At 39.7% G+C, this 18,256-nt stretch overlaps 1 protein-coding gene across 2 annotated transcripts in view; it reads left to right on the plus strand.

Moving 5' to 3' along the window:
• NIBAN1 (niban apoptosis regulator 1) overlaps nucleotides 1-18,256 on the plus strand; it is a 175,802-nt gene that overhangs the window by 125,136 nt on the left and 32,410 nt on the right. For both annotated transcript variants that reach the window (XM_007989200.3, XM_073011680.1), the window contains exon 6: nucleotides 14,139-14,254. In XM_007989200.3, the coding sequence (XP_007987391.2) occupies nucleotides 14,139-14,254 (116 nt within the window). The remainder of the gene's footprint in view (nucleotides 1-14,138; nucleotides 14,255-18,256) is intronic.

Here is an 18,256-nt window from a genome sequence, read left to right on the forward strand (position 1 = left end):
TTTTCCCTTCATTCCTGAAAAGCAGAACATTTGAAGGAGGCAGTGGAGACCTCTTCTGAGTAAACCACACCAAACAATATCTTTCAGGAGAAGAAAAAAAAATGACCTCTTCAGTTGACATCACACTGGAAACTGCTTGGTGGACTGAGTCAGAAGTTGGGCTTGAGCTCTGCCCATCCTGAGGGAGAGATAGGCTCGCTTTGGTGTGAGTCTCCGCTCACTGAAGTTCTTTACAAACACCTCAGATTGGACCCCGTGTGGTGGGACTGTGGCGCGTGCTGGGCTTTGGAAGCTGCCGGTGCTCACGGAAGCTCTCTGAGAGTCTAAGAGGCAAACTGCCCAGGACCATTTTGACTCTGGAAGGCAAATATCAACTATGGTCGTAAGAGGATTAGTTAAAAAAAAAAAAAAAGTTGTTAGATCAGACTATATCTTAAACTTTGAGCCACAAGTACAAAATCCCCCATAACTCACCTTTCATTTCTTATGCATTCCTTTTTCATCCTTCCCCATATTTTGCATTACTTAATCAGGATATATATGTAATTTGTAATCTAGTTATTTTAAAAATTTTTGTAGTAATGGGGCCTCACTATGTTGCCCAGGCTAGTCTTGAACTCCTGGCTCAAGCAATCCTCCTTGGCCTCCCGAAGTGTTAAAATTACAGGCCTAAGCCATCATACTTGGCCTATAATCTGCTTTTGGCAATTAAAGTTATCCCCAAACGACTTCTCCATAATGTCATCGTAATTATTATTTTAATTTGTGGAAAAGAAAAAAATATTTTAGTGACTGCATAATATTCCATTCAGTAATCCCATCTTATCTTGTTTAAGCTTGTTGTTAGCTGCGTTATTAAACAAGATGCTCCTTGAACTTTACTGAAAATAATTGTAAATGCTTAGAGTTTTCACAATGAAATCACCTATTTACCCTAAGTGTAAAGCTGTGTTAAATGGATCCCTTAGTGAGACAACTCATGCTGATGATGCATAGGGTCCCAGGCCTTTGGCCACCCCAGTGGGAAAATGCTTTCCTAGTGTCTTTTGGCTTAAAGCAATTATTCAAAATTGGTACACATTGTGGGCTCAGATAACCCAGAAATTAAAGAGAACTCTGTTGGCAGTACTGCTGCTTCTTGTAATAGGTCAGGAATGTAGACATTATCTTTATTGGTACATGACTACTGAAGTTCTATTTTTTTTTAAAAAATGATCTGGTCTGTAAAAGGACTAAATTATATACCACCCCTCCAAATCTAAGGAGAGGGCCATGAAATTAGCCAATGTTCTTACCTTTCTGATCAGGGCAGGGTGGTGGGTTTGCAGGAGTCTGTGGCTGCCATCCCTCCCTCTTAGGAAGAAAATGGATCATGGGTCAGTTTAATTTCTTAGGTGTTTGGAAAAAGGTTACAAATAATGAAACTGAGATGTCTTGTCTTAGATGAGGGTAAAATGCAGTAGTTAAAAGTTTTAGGTAAGGTTAGCTCCTTTTTGGAGCTGAATCTGCATGGGACTAGAAATTTATATTGTGCTTATTATTTTTATTTGTATTTTCCAACCTGATAAAATGAGTTATTTATTCATATGACCTTGGGGGATGATATAAACTTCTTCAATTTCAGTTTTTTCCATTTTTCTACCAGAAATGATTACATCTGGCTTACCTGTCTCATGAGATTGCAGTGAGAATCAAATGAAATGTTGTAAACTGTAAAAGCCTCTGACAAGTTCAAGGTTGATGCTGTTATTAATCATTGGTAATGATGATGAGTAGAATATTCCCAGATAGCATCATCAGCCAGTGCTACATTCTGTAGGTGTGTTAGGCCAGGATATGATGAGTGACGCCAATTAATGCCAGTGATTTGTTCTCTCATGTAAAGCTAGTCAAGTTATTTTACTGCCTGCCTTTACTTGTAGGAAGCGTGCTCTCACAGATGTTGGTAAGGCTAAGGCGTTCTGATTTCACAAGATGAAGGTAATCCATAGAATCAGTCAGACAGAATGTCCCTGGTATTTTTATGTGCTACAGTGACAAATTATACCAAGACCCATTTGTCAACAGCCATTTCCAGAAATAAGAAAGAGTGTTATCAAAAATGGACAAGTCGTGACTAAAGAAGCATCTTCCCTATTTGTTTGAACACTCAAGCTTGCTTTAAATCGTATCTCAGTTGTGTGGTACACTTGCCAGCAGAGGGTAAGCCACACAGATGCCCACAACGTCACGGAGAGGCACATGACCCAGTTTCTGTGGTCTGAGCTGAAAGATAACCCGGGTGTGTAATGGCCACAGCTGCCTGTAAAACATTATATGGTGGGCACTTTTTCAAATTCACATTTTTAAAGACGGAATTAGATGGTTTTCATTTGTTTTGCTTAGGTTTTGGGGTGTAATTTTTTTCTCCAGAGGTCATCTCAGCAGCATCTCCACAAATAATTATCAAGGGATTGGGAGATAGTTTTGCATTCACTGTCTTAGAATACAAATCTTCCCATACAAAGCCATATAGATTTGTCCAGGGAAGGTAGGAAATAATTGATTGTGTCATGGTTCTCTTGGCCTGACTTTGCTCTGGTGGCTATGGCACATGGGGTGATAGATTAACTCTTTCAGGCGTACGGAAAGCATGTTCAATGAATCACAACTTCAGGGCACAGAGTATTTTGATGGTATTTGGAAAGATGCAAATATTCTCTCCTTTTTTTTGAGGGGGTGGTGTCTGATGACACCATCCATACTTTTTAGAAGAGACTGGAGTGTGGGTCATTTTCATATCTAAGGCTTTGGAAAAAAAAAAACTTACAGTAAAGAAACAGATCATTCATGCTAGGGAAAGAAAGCTATCACAGACAAGCTATAATCCACATATCCACTGAGTGCCAGAAAAGAGAAAATGAGATCAATTAGGGTTACACCTGGGGATTTACATCCAGACAGTGATGACTGCTTCCGAAGGAGGAGGAGGGGTTCCACCATGGGTAGAGTTCTAGTTGTTTGGAATGGCATCCTCATGAACACACCTGAAGTGTTGATTCCTTATGCACATATTTTTTGATAAAGCTTCATTGTGGTACTATTTTTAACCATCACTTTGACTAAGTACAAGGGTTCATTTGTGTTAAGCAGGTGAAGAGTTGACAGAGTAGACCTTTTGTAACCTGCTAAGGAGGGAACAAGGTCATCAAGACGCTAAGCATTCAAGAGCCATGGTCTTCTACTATCACCTTTGCTTCTGTGTAATTTTATTTTTTTCTCAAATGTGGTTTGTAAATCACCTGCAACACAATTACCTGAAGAGCTTGTTTAAATACAGATTCCTGGATCCAATTCTAGGCCTGCTGAATCAGAATGCCTATGGCAAAACCAAGAATGGATTTTTTTTTTTTTTTTTTGAGACAGAGTTTCGCTCTTGTCACCCAGCTACAATGGCGCAATCGTACAATGGCACCATCTCGGCTCACTGCAACCTCTGCCTCCCGGGTTCAAGTGATTCTCCTGCCTCAGCTTCCAGAGTAGCTAGGATTACAGGCGCCCGCCACCACACCTGGCTAGTTTTGTATTTTTAGTAGAGACAGGGTTTCACCATGTTGACCAGGCTGGTCTCAAACTCCTGACCTCAGGTAATCCGCCTGCCTCGGCCTCCCAAAGTGCTGGGATTACAGGTGTGAGATACCAGGCCTGGCCTTACCACAGGTAATTCTGATGTTTGAGAACCACTCACCTAATGCTGGGTAGAGGAGTGGTTTTCAAAGTGTGTTCCTGGACCTGTACATCAGCATCACCTCAGGAACTTCTTAGAAATGCAAAATCTTGGGCCCTGCCCCAGACCTATTGAATCAGAAACTCTGGGAGTGGGACCCAGTTATCTGTTTTAACAAGCCTGCTAGGCGATGTTGATGCTCACCAAAATCTGAGAAGCATTGGGGTAGAGTACGTCAGTTCCCTTCAGTATCTCTTTACAACAGTAGGGAAGGCAGTCCTTGAGACAATATGAATCATTTACAACCTGGGTTTGTTTGTAACCATGAAATTTCAAATTCAAAGGAACTTTATAGGAGATTAAAACACTAGAGATAGGAGATTAAAACACTAGAGAACCCGCTCTAGTGTTTTAATCTCTTTCTTTTCCTCCCACGTTCCCTCCTTTCTTCCCTTCTTTGAACACTTAATAAGTACTATGTACTAGGGAGTAGGGATGCAGGGGTGAATACGAATGGCAGCACCCTATCCTCTTGGAGTTTACAGTCTCGGAGAAAGACATATCTCACATGATTACACTAATAACTGTAATATTATAACTGCTGTAAGTACAGTGGTGGGGAGGCACATGGTGCCATGAGACTATATAATAGAGATTTGAGCGAATCTGTGCACCTATTACAAAGTAACTCAGCCCAGATGGAGTACTTCCTTTCTAGGGCAACTTTTGACATCCTGTTGGAGCCTATTTGACTTTAAGATAAGCCCATATGTTAGAAATTTGCTCCTTATATTGAGTCAAAATCTGCCACACTCTAGATGACACAATCCTGGCTCTAGTATCTGAATCTCCATGAAATGAATCCAGTCCTCTGTTCCATTGAAGATCTTCATATAGATAAAGATCTCTTCCTTCTAGGTTTTTTCTTTCCAAGGCTGTGAGATTCCTCATTCACTTGGTCTTCTTCAGAAGTACTCTACTTTTTTCTTTATTTTAAAAAATGTTTGTAAAATATTCTGGTGTCCAGCATGAGCTGGAGCCATGAGCTCAGAGGAGCATATCTCAGAATACATATGTGACCATTCTTGTCCCTGTTATAGTTAACATTTCTGAGGCTCAACCTTACATGCTTTGTGGACAATTGTATCACACCCCTGACTGACTTGCACTGAGCTTGCAACTAAATGAAACCCCAGGGTTTGGGGTTTTTTCTTCAAACTTGGTACCTTTATTCATTCAATTGATTCACCAATTTTTTATTTCATGCCTACTCTGTACCAGGCACATATTGTTTACTTCTGTGGATGTGTTTTTGGACTTAAGTGCAAGATTCATTTATCCATATTGTACTTCATTTTGGATCCTGATTCTGTCATCCACTAAACTGTGAAGAACTTGAAGTTAAAAGCCATATTTTTTCAGTTTTGTATCCTCAGAACCTAACTCAGTGCCTCATATGTAGTTGGTAAATAAAATTTCATAACTATAACACACACACACACACACACACACACACACACACTCACACTCTTTTCTGAGTGATTGAACATGTTTTAAGGCAATGCCCTGGAGATTTCCCTCTAGGATGTCAATAACCTCAGCCCTTTACCCAGCACCCATCGTTTGGGTGGTTTTAACTATTTGATCGTGTCTATTTGCATCATCAGCCAATCTAAATTTCTTTACTGTGCAAATCAAAATCATGCAAGATGTTATAGTTGCCTAGTTACAGGATGTCTCCAACAGCCTTCTAATCTACCAATCTAGTATGTCTATCTGAAGGAAATGAGGTTAGTCTGTCTTCACTCGTTCTAGTAGTCACCACTTCCTTTTTACTGTTGACAAATAGTCTTTTAATATTTATTGACAAGTCAATAATTCAAGAGATGGACTGCCTTTAGCGGGACAAGGTAGGCAGTATTTTTCTTTGTGGCCAAAACTTTATCTCAGAACAATGTCTTTACTAGAAATACCTTTCTTCCATTTGTTTGAGAAGTATTTTATATTCTCAGGGTGAGTTCTTGTATTTTTATACTTTCAACTAGAGCAACACCACTGTAACTCATGCTTGGGTCCCTGGATCTCCATGGGGTATACATTTTTTCTTGACATATTCCTCCTCTCCTTCTGATAGGTCTGTGTCCACTAACACAGATATGGTTTGGTCAGTAGATTAATATTTTAGTATTATAGTTTATAAAATATAATTGAGAGAGCTCTGATAATTTACCAATTTCTTCTAAGTAATGGGGCTGGTTCCCATAAGAATTATCATTTATAATATGGTGATAAGCATTTGCTTAGGCTGGTCATGTATATGTGTTTTTAAATAAAAATTTAAACTTTTATTACCATTTCATTAGAATGAGCAGCATTCGTTGTTAATTCCAGGGAAGTTTTGTCTTGTTTTATTTTTAGTAATGCCATATCACACTCCATGTGGCCCTCAGTCTGTTCATTTGTAAAATGAAAGATTTGGACTAAGTGATCTCTAATCTGTGATCAAACTCTAGAATTATATTTTTCTAAACTTTGATAAGGAAAGTCTCTTTTAAAATAACTTTAAAATTAAATAGGACAGGCCAGGCGTGGTGGCTTATGTCTGTAATCCCAGAACTTTAGGAGGCCAAGGCGGGTGGATCACCTAAGGTCAGGAGATCGAGATCAGCCTGGCCAACATGGCAAAACCCCGTCTATACTAAAAAATACAAAAATTAGCCAGGCGTGGTGGTGGGCACCTGTAATCCCAGCTACTCAGGAGGCTGAGGCAGGATAATCACTTGAACCCAGGAGGCGGAGGTTGCAGAGAACCAAGAACGTGCCATTGCACTCCAGCCTGAGCAACAGGAGTGAAACTATGTCTCAAAAAAAAAAAAAAAAAAAATTAAATGGAACAACACACACACATACACACACACACACACACAGGAGTGCATGTAAAACTGGTGAAATCTGAATAAAAATGTTGGACTGCAACAATGTCAATTTCATGGTTGTGGTATATTGTACTATAGGGTTGCAAGATGCTCCCTTTTGGGAAACCCGAGTGAAGGGTGTATATAGGATATCTCTATATTATTTCTTGTAACAGCATGTGAAAAATAAGAACTAATAATTTGAGATAATCTCAAATTTGAGATCTTATTTGAGGTAATCTAAAATTATCTCAAAATAAAAAGTTTTTTTAAAATTACATGATAAAATGTTATAACAGGACTTCAGAGGTAAGTGGCCATTGCTTAACCACATGCTAGCTTAAAGAAACTATTTAGCCTTCCCAAAACTCCATTTTCTTGTCTTCTGTAAAGTGAAGATATTAATTCCTGCCTGATGGGACTGTTGGAAGGATTATATGAGACTGTGTGTGTGTAAGCATCTCACATGGTCCATGCTTCATGGTAGGGACTCAATAAATGTTGATTACCTTCCCCTGTTCCCGTTCTTTGTTCTAGAAAGAAACTGGGGCACACAGCCTCACTGCATCTCCCATAGGAAAGATGACATCTGACCTGAAGTGAAAGACAGTTCAGAAGTGTAACTTAGTGAGATGAGCCCCATAGCAGCATAGTGAGTAATGCTGTTACATAACTTTCACAAATCACCCAGCAAATCAGCTAACAGGGCTTGGCACAGTTTACTGATGAAACAAAATAACAAGGCAGCTTCCAAACCCAGCCTGAGTCCGGGAGTCCCAACACCGCAGCCAGAGTCAGAATCTAGAATGACTCCACAGGCCCTGGAGCTTTGGTGTTTCAGTTGATTCAGATGTGTTATAAATCTGTTTAACTGGAAAAAAAACAAAAGCAGCTCCTCTCTGGCTGGCCCCATGAATAACTGTCCCCAAGAGGCCTAGAGAAGTTTTCCTTTCCTTGCAGAATCCTTAATCATGTCTACCAAATATGAGTTTTCCATGCAGCTGCATGAATGAGGAAGTAGGGAGAGACTAAAGAGAATAGTGCGTTCCTAGACAGTTCTTGGTCATGAAGATGTGACTGTTGAATGCATGGCCAAAATGTGTCTCCCCTGTATCTCCCCAAATGCTTATTGTTTCCCAGGGCTCTTTCCTCACTCCTGATCTGGTGAATGTTTTTTATCTGGTGAATGTTTTTTAATCAATGAGTTGGCCAGAAACATAAAAGGCAAATTTACCAGGTTTTCAAATGATACTGTGGTATAAGAGAGTCAGGGGACAGAATCACAGTTTTTAAATGATTTCAGCAGGTTCGGGGCTCTGGGCTGATCACAGTAAGTTGTAATGTAATAGGGATAATGTTAAAAATCTGTCCTTCGAAGTCAAAAGCAGAAATACAGGCTAAGAGAGGTTTATATTGGCAAGAGTTTTATATGAAAAACTCAAGAAAGACAGGAGTCAACAGTGTGATGTGGTTGTATTAAAAAAGAGGTTAGAGATAAGAAAAAAAAAGTATCCTTTGACTTTGTATAATTTGCACCAGTCAGACAATACCCTGTCTATTGTATTCAGTTGTAGGGGCCAACTTTAAGGAAGATATAGATATATTCGAATGGATCACTGAGGGAAAGAAGGAAAAGGGAAGGTCAAATTAAAAAGATTCAAAAGATATGCTGTTTAAAGAACAGTTGAAGAGAAATAAGGATATTCAGCTGATTACTGTTTTTTTCTCGGGTTATCATATGGAAGAAGAGTAAACTTGTCTATTTTGCTCTGAAAGGGAGAAATGAGATTAATGGGAGAGAGAGTCCATGGAAACAGACTTTGGCTCAATAGAAGGAAATTTTGGAGCAGTTCAGTGACGGAAAGAACTATTTTCATTAAATTGTGAGCTTCCTGTCACTGGAAATAATCAAGCTGGGGCCAAACGAGTGTATGTCTGGGATTCTGAAGGATCCCAACATTGAATGAGAGCTTGGGGTAGGTGACCTTGCAGATCACTTCCAACTCTCATAGTCTGTTATTTAAATTAGCATGAATGCCAGGGCCACTTACAACATGCCAGAGCCAGTTTTTCAACTTTTGGCTCTGCTTCTGACCAGCTGTGTGACCTTCAGCTAGGAAATTAACCATTTCTTTTTCCAGTTTCCTCATCCATTAAATGAGAGAGCTGAATGTAGTGATGTCTAAGTTACTCCCCAGCACTTCTATCTCCTCAGGCTTTCTCATAATTATAGCATGCTGGAAGAGTAGAGTTTGGGCTGATAGCTGCCATTTGTTTCTAAGTTGGCTTGCCAGGAGACTGTTTAAAAGACAAAAACCATTGTTGATTCTGAGGACCACAGAACAAAACTCTCAATTTGCTTATTGGCAGGAGAGTAGGTGATTGTGAACCTGGAATTTGTTCCCATGAGATCTGTGGCAGGAAGTTCATCAAATAACTGCTAATCTGGTTTCTCTTGAACACCTGTACATTCTGACTGAGTTCAGCAATGCCTTTGCAAACAACTTAGAAAAAATGAAGTTTATATTACCATTGCAGTACAGTGTTATCTTTTACAAAGCAAACCTTTGTCGTTTATTTGTTTAATGATCTTTTAGTTGCTATTGACCTGTGCTTATAATCTTAAGAACAAATGTATATAAAGCAACTTACTATGTGGCAGATTTGTTCTAAAAGTTTTACATATATTAATTTAACAGTTTACTAGCTGAAAATGCAATGATGAATCAGTAGGTTAGATCTTTCTTCCTTTATGGAAAGGAAGTATTTAAAATCTAGTTTAAGTCTGCCTGAATGGTAGAGTCCAGAATTCAGATCCAGGCCCTCATTCTCTGAGGCTTCATTGTTAGATTACTATAATTTCTCTTGTGGCTCATTTGATTATTAATACTTTTCTTCTCTTCTGTATTAAGGTATCTCACTTCCACCACTATTACATTCGAGCTCTCCTTCTGGTTCCTTCTTTGACTTCTGTCGACATCCACATCTCCAAATCCCATTTCTTCAGTTACTTTTTCCAAAGATCTTTGACAGTGCAACCATCAGTGGGAGTGTCATTGTTTGCATTGATATAGATACAGAAGGTAATGGACAAGATTTCAAGTGCCTTCTGCAGTTACTGAGGTCAGTAGAGGAGGAAATATGTAAATTTATGCTTCTTATAAGGACGTGAAGAATTTAAAAGTTCATTCCCTGGCTTGTGGATCTGGCCATACTCACTTCGTCCAGACACAGTACCATATTTTCTTCCATCTCTTTGTTTTCTTAGGTTGGAAATGAAAACAGCTGTTAAAAATAAGAGCACATGAGTCAGTCTTGAATCCCAATGTAGTAATTACAGTTTCCATCTCAGTTGGTAAAGTCCCTCCCAGTGTACTAAGCCCCATATCACAATCCCCTTGTGGGGAGAACACTGCCAATGGTATTGTCAATTTTATAGCAAGACTTTAATTTTTGTTTTCCAAACCTCTAAGATTAAACATTAAATCACTTGCCAAGTCAAGAAAAATAACAAGGAAAAAATACTTCGATTTAAAAACTTGATTCTTCATATCTCAAAATAATAAGAGATATTTATGACAAACTCACAGCCAATATCATACTGAACAGGCAAAAACTGGAAGCCTTCCCTTTGAAAACTGACACAAGACAGGGATGCCCTCTCTCACCACTCCTATTCAACATAGTGTTGGAAGTTCTGGCCAGGGCCATCAGGCAAGAGAAAGAAATAAAGGGTATTCAATTAGGAAAAGAGGAAGTCAAATTGTCCCTGTTTGCAGATGACATGATTGTATATTTAGAAAACCCCATCGTCTCAGCCCAAAATCTCCTTAAGCTGATAAGCAACTTCAGCAAAGTCTCAGGATACAAAATCAATATGCAAAAATCACAAGCATTCCTATACACTAATAACAGACAAACAGAGAGCCAAATCATCAGTGAACTCCCATTCACAATTGCTACAAAGAAAATAAAATACCTAGGAATCCAACTTACAAGGGATGTGAAGGACCTCTTTAAGGAGAACTACAAACCACTGCTCAATGAAATAAAGGAGAACACAAACAAATGGAAGAACATCCCATGCTCATGGATAGGAAGAATCAATATCATGAAAATGGTCATACTGCCCAAGGTAATTTATAGATTCAATGCCCTCTCCATCAAACTACCAATAACTTTCTTCACAGAATTGGAAAAGAAACTACTTTAAAGTTCATATGGAACCAAAAATGAGCCCGCATTGCCAAAACAATCCTAAGCAAAAAGAACAAAGCTGGAGGCATCATGCTACCTGACTTGAAACTATACTACAAGGCTACAGTAACCAAAACAGCATGGTACTGGTACCAAAACAGAGATATAGACCAATGGAACAGAACAGATGCCTCAGGAAATAACACCACACATCTACAACCGTCTTATCTTTGGCAAACCTGACAAAACCAAGAAATGGGGAAAAGATTCCCTATTTAATAAATGGTGCTGGGAAAACTGGCTAGCCATATGTAGAAAGCTGAAACTGGATCCCTTTCTTACACCTTATACAAAAATTAATTCAAGATGGATTAAAGACTTTAATGTTAGACCTAAAACCATAAAAACCCTAGAAGAAAACATAGGCAATACTATTCAGGACAAAGACTTCATGACTAAAACACCAAAAGCAATGGCAACAAAAGTCAAAATAGACAAATGGGACCTAATTAAACTAAAGAGCTTCTGCACAGCAAAAGAAACTACCATCAGAGTGAACAGGCAACCTACAGAATGGGAGAAAATTTTTGCAATCTACCCATCGGACAAAGAGCTAATATCCAGAATCTACAAAGAACTTAAACTAATTTATGAGAAAAAACCAACCCCATCAAAAAGTGGGCAAAGGATATGAACAGACACTTCTCAAAAGAAGACATTTATGCAGCCAACAGACACATGAAAAAATGCTCATCATCGGTCATCAGAGAAATGCAATCACAACCACAATGAGATACCATCTCATACCAGTTAGAATGGCGATCACTAAAAAGTTAGGAAACAACAGGTGCTGGAGAGGATGTGGAGAAATAGGAATGCTTTTACACGGTTGTTGGGAGTGTAAACTAGTCAACCATTGTGAAAGACAGTGTGGTGATTCCTCAAGGATCTAGCACTAGAAATACCATTTGACGCAGTGATCCCATTACTGGGTATATACCTAAAAGATTATAAATCATGTTACTATAAAGACACATGCACAGATATGTTTACTGTGGCACTATTCACAATAGCAAAGACTTGGAACCAACCCAAATGTCCATCAATGATAGACTGGATTAAGAAAACCATCATTCTGAGCAAACACAAGGACAGAAAACCAAACACCGCATGTTCTCACTCATAGGTGGGAATTGAACAATGAGAACACTTGGACACAGGGTGGGGAATGTCACACATGGGGACCTGTCATTGGGTGAGGGGCAGGGGGAGGGATAGCATTAGGAGAAATACCTAATGTAAATGATGAATTAATGGGTGCAGCAAACCAGCATGGCACATGTATACCTATGTAACAAACATGCATGTTGTGCACATGTACCCTAGTACTTAAAGTATAATTTAAAAAAAGAAAAAGAAAAAAGAAAAGAAAAGCACATGGGACGGGGAAAAAATAAAAAAAAAAAAAAATTTGATTCTTGCAACATGCTCTTTTTTCAAAACTTAATTTAGATTTTGACCAAATCCCTATGTTACTATTAGAAATGTCAGTTACTGTTCCACATTCTTTTCTTCTCTTTTTTTTTTTTTTTGAGACAGGGTCTCTATTGCCCTGGGTAGGGTGCAATTGTGCAATCATAGCTCACTGCAGCCTCAAACTCCTGGGTTCAAGTGATCCTCCTGCCTCAGCCTCCTGAGTGGCTGGGACTATGGGCATGTGCCACCATGATCAGCTAATTTTTTTGGTAGACATGTGGTCTCACTATGTTGCCCAGGCTTGTCTTGAAATCCTGGCATCAAGTGATCATCTCTGTCCTTGGCCTCCCAAAGTGTTGGAATTACAGGTGTGAGCCATCACCATGCCTGGCCACTGTTTCACATTTTTTAAAATGGAACTTCAGATGGACTTCATGGTATCCTCACTGTGAATAATTTTCTTGAGCTCTTATAGAGGCTAAGCCTTGAATTGTTTTCTCTTTTCTCAGTTCCTGAGGTTTATGATCTAGTAAGCCAATCTCAAATGAGTCATCTACCACCTATTAATTGATTGTTACCTTTGAGAGCAGATTGATCCTCTTTTAGTTCTGCTTAGTTCCCCATATCAACAATTTAGTCCTTTACTGAATAATCCCACTGTCTAAAGCTGTGATGGTTCCTCCTCACCTCCCAAATCAGCCGCCTCCAAATCACTAATCTAATGTTACTCTATAAATGTGCTACTGGCAGGAGAGCTTTGTGCCTTATAGGAGGAGAGTCAGGGAACTTGGCCTTTTCACTCACTTCACTTTGCCCATTTTATTTCCCCTTTCTAAGGCTTGATTATTTATTATTTGATTAGATTATTTCTGAAGTTCATTTCCCCACAAAGATTTCTATAATTTTGTTACCATTGTGTCCCCCAAGAGCCAATTTTATGTGCTGGAGATGAAGACACTGCATGCCTAGCATGACTTACGGAACTCTGCGGAGGCTGTTCAGCCCCAGCTCCCTCTACCACACCTTAAGTTCCACCATTAGATATTCATTCCTTGTGGTAGGATAGTACCTCTCAGATATGACACCATTTAAAATCTAGTATGTTTAGAAGGGCAAACCCATAAAACTAGTATGTCAGACAATATAGTATCATGGTTAGAGGTAAGCTCTGAGGTCAGACCACCTTTCACACCTGGGCTGTGCCACTCAGTAGCTATATGATCTAGGCAATTAATTCATCTTTCTGTGCCTCAGTCTCCTCATCTGTAAAATGAGGATAATAATACTCTCCTGGAGGGTTTTTGTGAGGTCTCAATGGAATCTGTAAAGTGCTTAGATGAACATTATCCTGCTTTGTAAGTGTTAGCAATTACTATCTTCATTTGCATACATTTCCATGTTGTGTTGATGCATATTGTATTGAAAGCTGATACCGAGTCACAGAGAAATTGTTTTGTTGGGAAACTGGAAGGAGATACTTTGAACACAAGAGGCACTGTTAAGGGACGGCCTGTGTCACAGCTGGTAGCGTAAAGTCGCTGGGTGCCTGCAGGTGGATAGGGAAGCATGTATAAGAGACAGCAAGGGAGATGGGCCTCCTTCTAGTCCTAACCAGTATGCTCAGTAACTGATAGAATGTATCAGCTAGGACGATGAACAAGTAATGTGATGTTCACCTGCAAATTAACTTTGAATTCAGTACTTGCTTAACTTTCTCTGTGTCTCATAATTCCATGCCTTGTCATTTTCAGATAATGCTAGGTCTCTGAGCTATCACACTTGAGGAGCTATGGGGAAATGTAGAGTGTTTTACGTTGTTGAATGTCCTTCCTTCTTTTCTTTAGATTACATGAAGCAGATGACATTTGAAGCCCAAGCCTTTTTAGAAGCTGTGCAATTCTTCCGACAGGAGAAAGGTCACTATGGTTCCTGGGAAATGATCACTGGGGATGAAATCCAGGTAACATGGGGCTCAAAATTTTGGATTCTCTCTATGTTTGGGTATTTGGTTGATAGGAAGTCAGGGTCATTTTGTTAAACAATCAAACAAAAAAGTTGCAAGTATGGAAGATGTGGTTCCACAGGCCATCTCTCTCATGTCTGGAAGCATTGCTCAGGAAACTACCAGGCACCCACTGCGAAGACCACCAGACTGGGCCTGAAATAGGGCAGCCAGAAACATGGCAACTACAGTGGAAAGAGCTGCCCCCACTGTTTTCTATGAAAATAATTACTCTTTCAAATGACCTCGTGCTTCCAGACTAGAATCAAGTGTGAGTAGCGAGCAGTAGTGCAAAGTGCATGACAGGGCTTTAGCTAGGGTCAGCATACTTGGACTTAAGTCATGCCAACTTATTTAACCTCTTTTAGTCTCAGATTACTCCTCTGGAAAAAATAAGAATAGTAATGTTTACCTTGCCTTGTGAAGTGCAGTTGGAGAAGTATTTGGCAAGCAGCGGTCTTTATTGAATTATATGTAAATGAAGTAATGAAAAAAATTCAAAAAGCGTTAGACGGTTTTCCGTATATTACATTTATCTTTTCTAGTTTTCTGTGCCCTGTAGTACATTATAATTTCTCATGATCCTGACTAGATGCCTAAGTCAGGCCTAAGCACTTCAATGGGTTTGGTACCAGGGACGGTATTATAAATCTCCAAAGGAAACTGCTTTGTGATGTGACCCCAGCCTCCATGATGACACCAGTCACATGGCTGTTTCAGCCAAGAACAGGAGGCTGGGTATGGGCATATTTACATAAAGTAACATGGTATTTCAGAATGATTTTTTTTTTTTTTTTTTTGAGGAGTCTCGCTCTGTCGCCCAGGCTGGAATACAGTGGCGCAATCTCGGCTTATTGCAACCTCTGCTCCTAAGTTCAAGCAATTCTTCTGCCTCAGCCTCCCGAGTAGCTAGGACTACAGATGCATGCCACTACTCCAGCTAATTTTTGTATTTTTAGCAGAGGCGGGGTTTTACCATTTTGGTCATGTTGGTCTCAAACTCCTGACCTCGTGATTCACCTGCCTCAGGCTCCCAAAGTGCTAGGATTATAGGCGTGAGCCACCACGCCCGGCCCCACTAATTTTTTTTTTTCCCCACATCTCCTAGGGTACCTCTTTTGGGAGCTAGTGAAATTCATTATTAGAGAACAATATTTGGAGGATGCCGAGTGGTGCCTTGACTCTGTGTGGTCATTAAACATCTAATGCTAAAAACTCATGAGGGAGCTCTTCTTTATTGTTTCACCATATGAGAACATGTGTTTACCATTAGAATCTTCTCTTTCTCTCTTTTTTTTTCTTTCTGGTAGATTCTAAACTCATCTATTTCCCAACCTGAGACTTGCTTCTTCCAGAATTTTAAACAAGTCTTGAGTTTTGATATTTTGGGGAAGCACAGCCATTCATAAGTCTAAGAGAACCAAATAGTTGTGTACTTATGCCATAAAGAAAAACAAAAGTGTCAGAAGGGGAGGCTGAAGCATTTGACACTGGCTGGCCTGCCATGAAAGCCAACATAGTTAATAGATAGACGAGTAGTCAAATGCCTTTGTGTGATACTTGATAATGTTCGAAACCTAATGGTGTTTGTCTTGCCAATCTTATGAGATGAGTAGGGTCATTTCAATTTTGTAAATGAAATTTGAAATTGAAATTATCATTTCAATTTTGTAAATGAGAAAACTGAGGGAAGCATATAACAGCAAAGTGACTTGCCTAGTGTCATTCATTCAACTACTATTTACTGAGCGCTGACTCTATGCCAGGCAATGTGCTGGGGGCTAGTGACCCAAAGATAGACAAGACAGAATGGTCCTGGCCCTGTGGAGCCGATAGTTTCAGGGTTACATGCTAAGTGGACAAAGGCAATGATGGCTTCTGCTCCTGGCCCAGTGAAAGACCAGCACCAACTATGGGAATATACTAAGTTACACATTTATTTTTCAATAGCTCCTTGAGTTCAGCTATGCCACTTGCTTCATTTTTTTCTTTCACTTGAAAACGTATATGAACTTACATTCCTCCATGATGCCATTGAAAATAGGTATTTAGGCCAGGCACAATGGCTCACACCTGTAATCCCAGCACTTTGGGAGGCTGAAGCGGGCAGATCACAAGGCCAGGAGTTCAAGACCAGCCTGGCTGACACAGTGAAACGCTGTCTCTACTAAAAATACAAAAAAATTAGCTGGGTGTGGTGGCAGATGCCTGTAATCCCAGTTACTTGGGAGGCTGAGGCAAGGAGAATTGCTTAAACCTGGGAGGCAGAGGTTGCAGTGAGCTGAGATTGTGCCACTGCACTCCAGCCCGGGTGACAGTGTAAGACTCCATCTCAAAAAAAAAAAAAAAAAAAGGAAAAAAAAAGAATATAGATATTTAATAAATCCTTTCTGGGAGTTGAGTTTGAGTTTGTTTTGGCTTTCGGCTGATTATGTGCTAAGTGGTATAAGTTGGAAGAGACAGAAATGACTCATCCCTTGTCATCATGGTGAGGCAAGACACACATAGAAAGCATGCAGAAGACAAGGCACATATGTGTGTGGGTATATGTATATGAGTCTCTATATAGATGGAGATTGTAAAGCATTTGTGCAAGTGGTCATAGTAAGCTCCTAGTTTTGCAGGATAAAAAACATTTTAAATGGGAAAGTGAAACAAAACAAAAAAAAAGCAGAAAAGAGATCAGAAATCACTGGAGTTATCAAGTGTCCCAGTAAGAAGTTTCACAGGGGCTGGGTGTGGTGGCTCATACCTGTAATCTCAGCACTTTGGAAGGCCAAGGTGGGAAGACTGCTTGAATCTGGGAGTTCAAGATTAGCCTGGGCAACACAGCAAGACCCTATATCTTCAAAAAGTTTTCTAAAAGTTAGCTGGGAGCGGTGGTATGTGCAGGTAGTCCCAGCTACTTGGGAAACCAAGACAGTAGGATCATTTGAGCCCATGAGTTCAAGGTTGCAGTGAGCTGTCGTTTGTGCCACTGCACTGGGCAACAGAGTGAGACCCTGTCTCAAAAAAAAAAAAAAAAAAAAAAAAAGTGGTTTTGCTCCTCCCAGAATTTAAGTGTTTTGGTAAAATGACAGACTCATAAAATGTGAATGCTGGAGGAGCATTTCAGGATTATTTGTCCAGCAACCTCCAGGTGAGAGAAAGAACATTCAGAACAGTTGGCTGAAGTCAGAAAGCTAGTCTGCTACAGAAATGCATTTTAAACCAGCTTGGAGAAGCTGGTAAAAGGAAATGGCCTCTAAAGCTTACCGTGTGGGGCCAGGTAAGGATTACGGTTCCCCACAGACTCTAAGACTTGGTGCATAACAGTAAAGCAGTGTCTACCCTAAGACAAATAGAAAAAAGAGGCCAGGGGGCCAGAGAAGCTGGCAAGTGGTTAAAGAAAATGGCATAGCATAAGTGAGTTTGAGAAAATGACATCTTTTGTTTAAAGCACGGGGTTTATTTGCATTTTTTCTTCCTGACTGCTAAGACCTTAATCATAACCCTGTCCTGAACCCCTCTACCCTAGGGGCCTGCATTCAGTCTCTCAGCCTTGTTCCATTACCTTCGTAGTAATGACTCACACAGCAAGTATGGAAGGCCCTCATCGCGATGGTTGTTTTAGGCAAGTGTCCAGGCAGAGCAACTATCTCAGAATAACTTGCCTGGCAGACTGTTAAGGTGAAAATATTTGTATGCCAGTAAAAACATCAACATATTTTCTACTTGTCAATATAAATATATCAAATGAGATCATGAGGGAAAGGGCTTTGCAACTGTAAAGTATCTCTAGCTATGTTATATATTTATTATTTGCTTTTAAAATACCAAGATAGGCTAGAGAACAGCTCATAATTCCCACAGAACAGTTTCAAGAAAAAAAAAAAAAAAAAAAAAACTACCCACACTTTTTGGGCCTTGTCCATATGCTCCAGAGTTGTCTTTTGCTGACAGATCTTAAGTGTGACTCCT

Source organism: Chlorocebus sabaeus, chromosome 25, assembly GCF_047675955.1.
Source record: "Chlorocebus sabaeus isolate Y175 chromosome 25, mChlSab1.0.hap1, whole genome shotgun sequence".
NCBI classification, from domain to species: domain Eukaryota; kingdom Metazoa; phylum Chordata; class Mammalia; order Primates; family Cercopithecidae; genus Chlorocebus; species Chlorocebus sabaeus.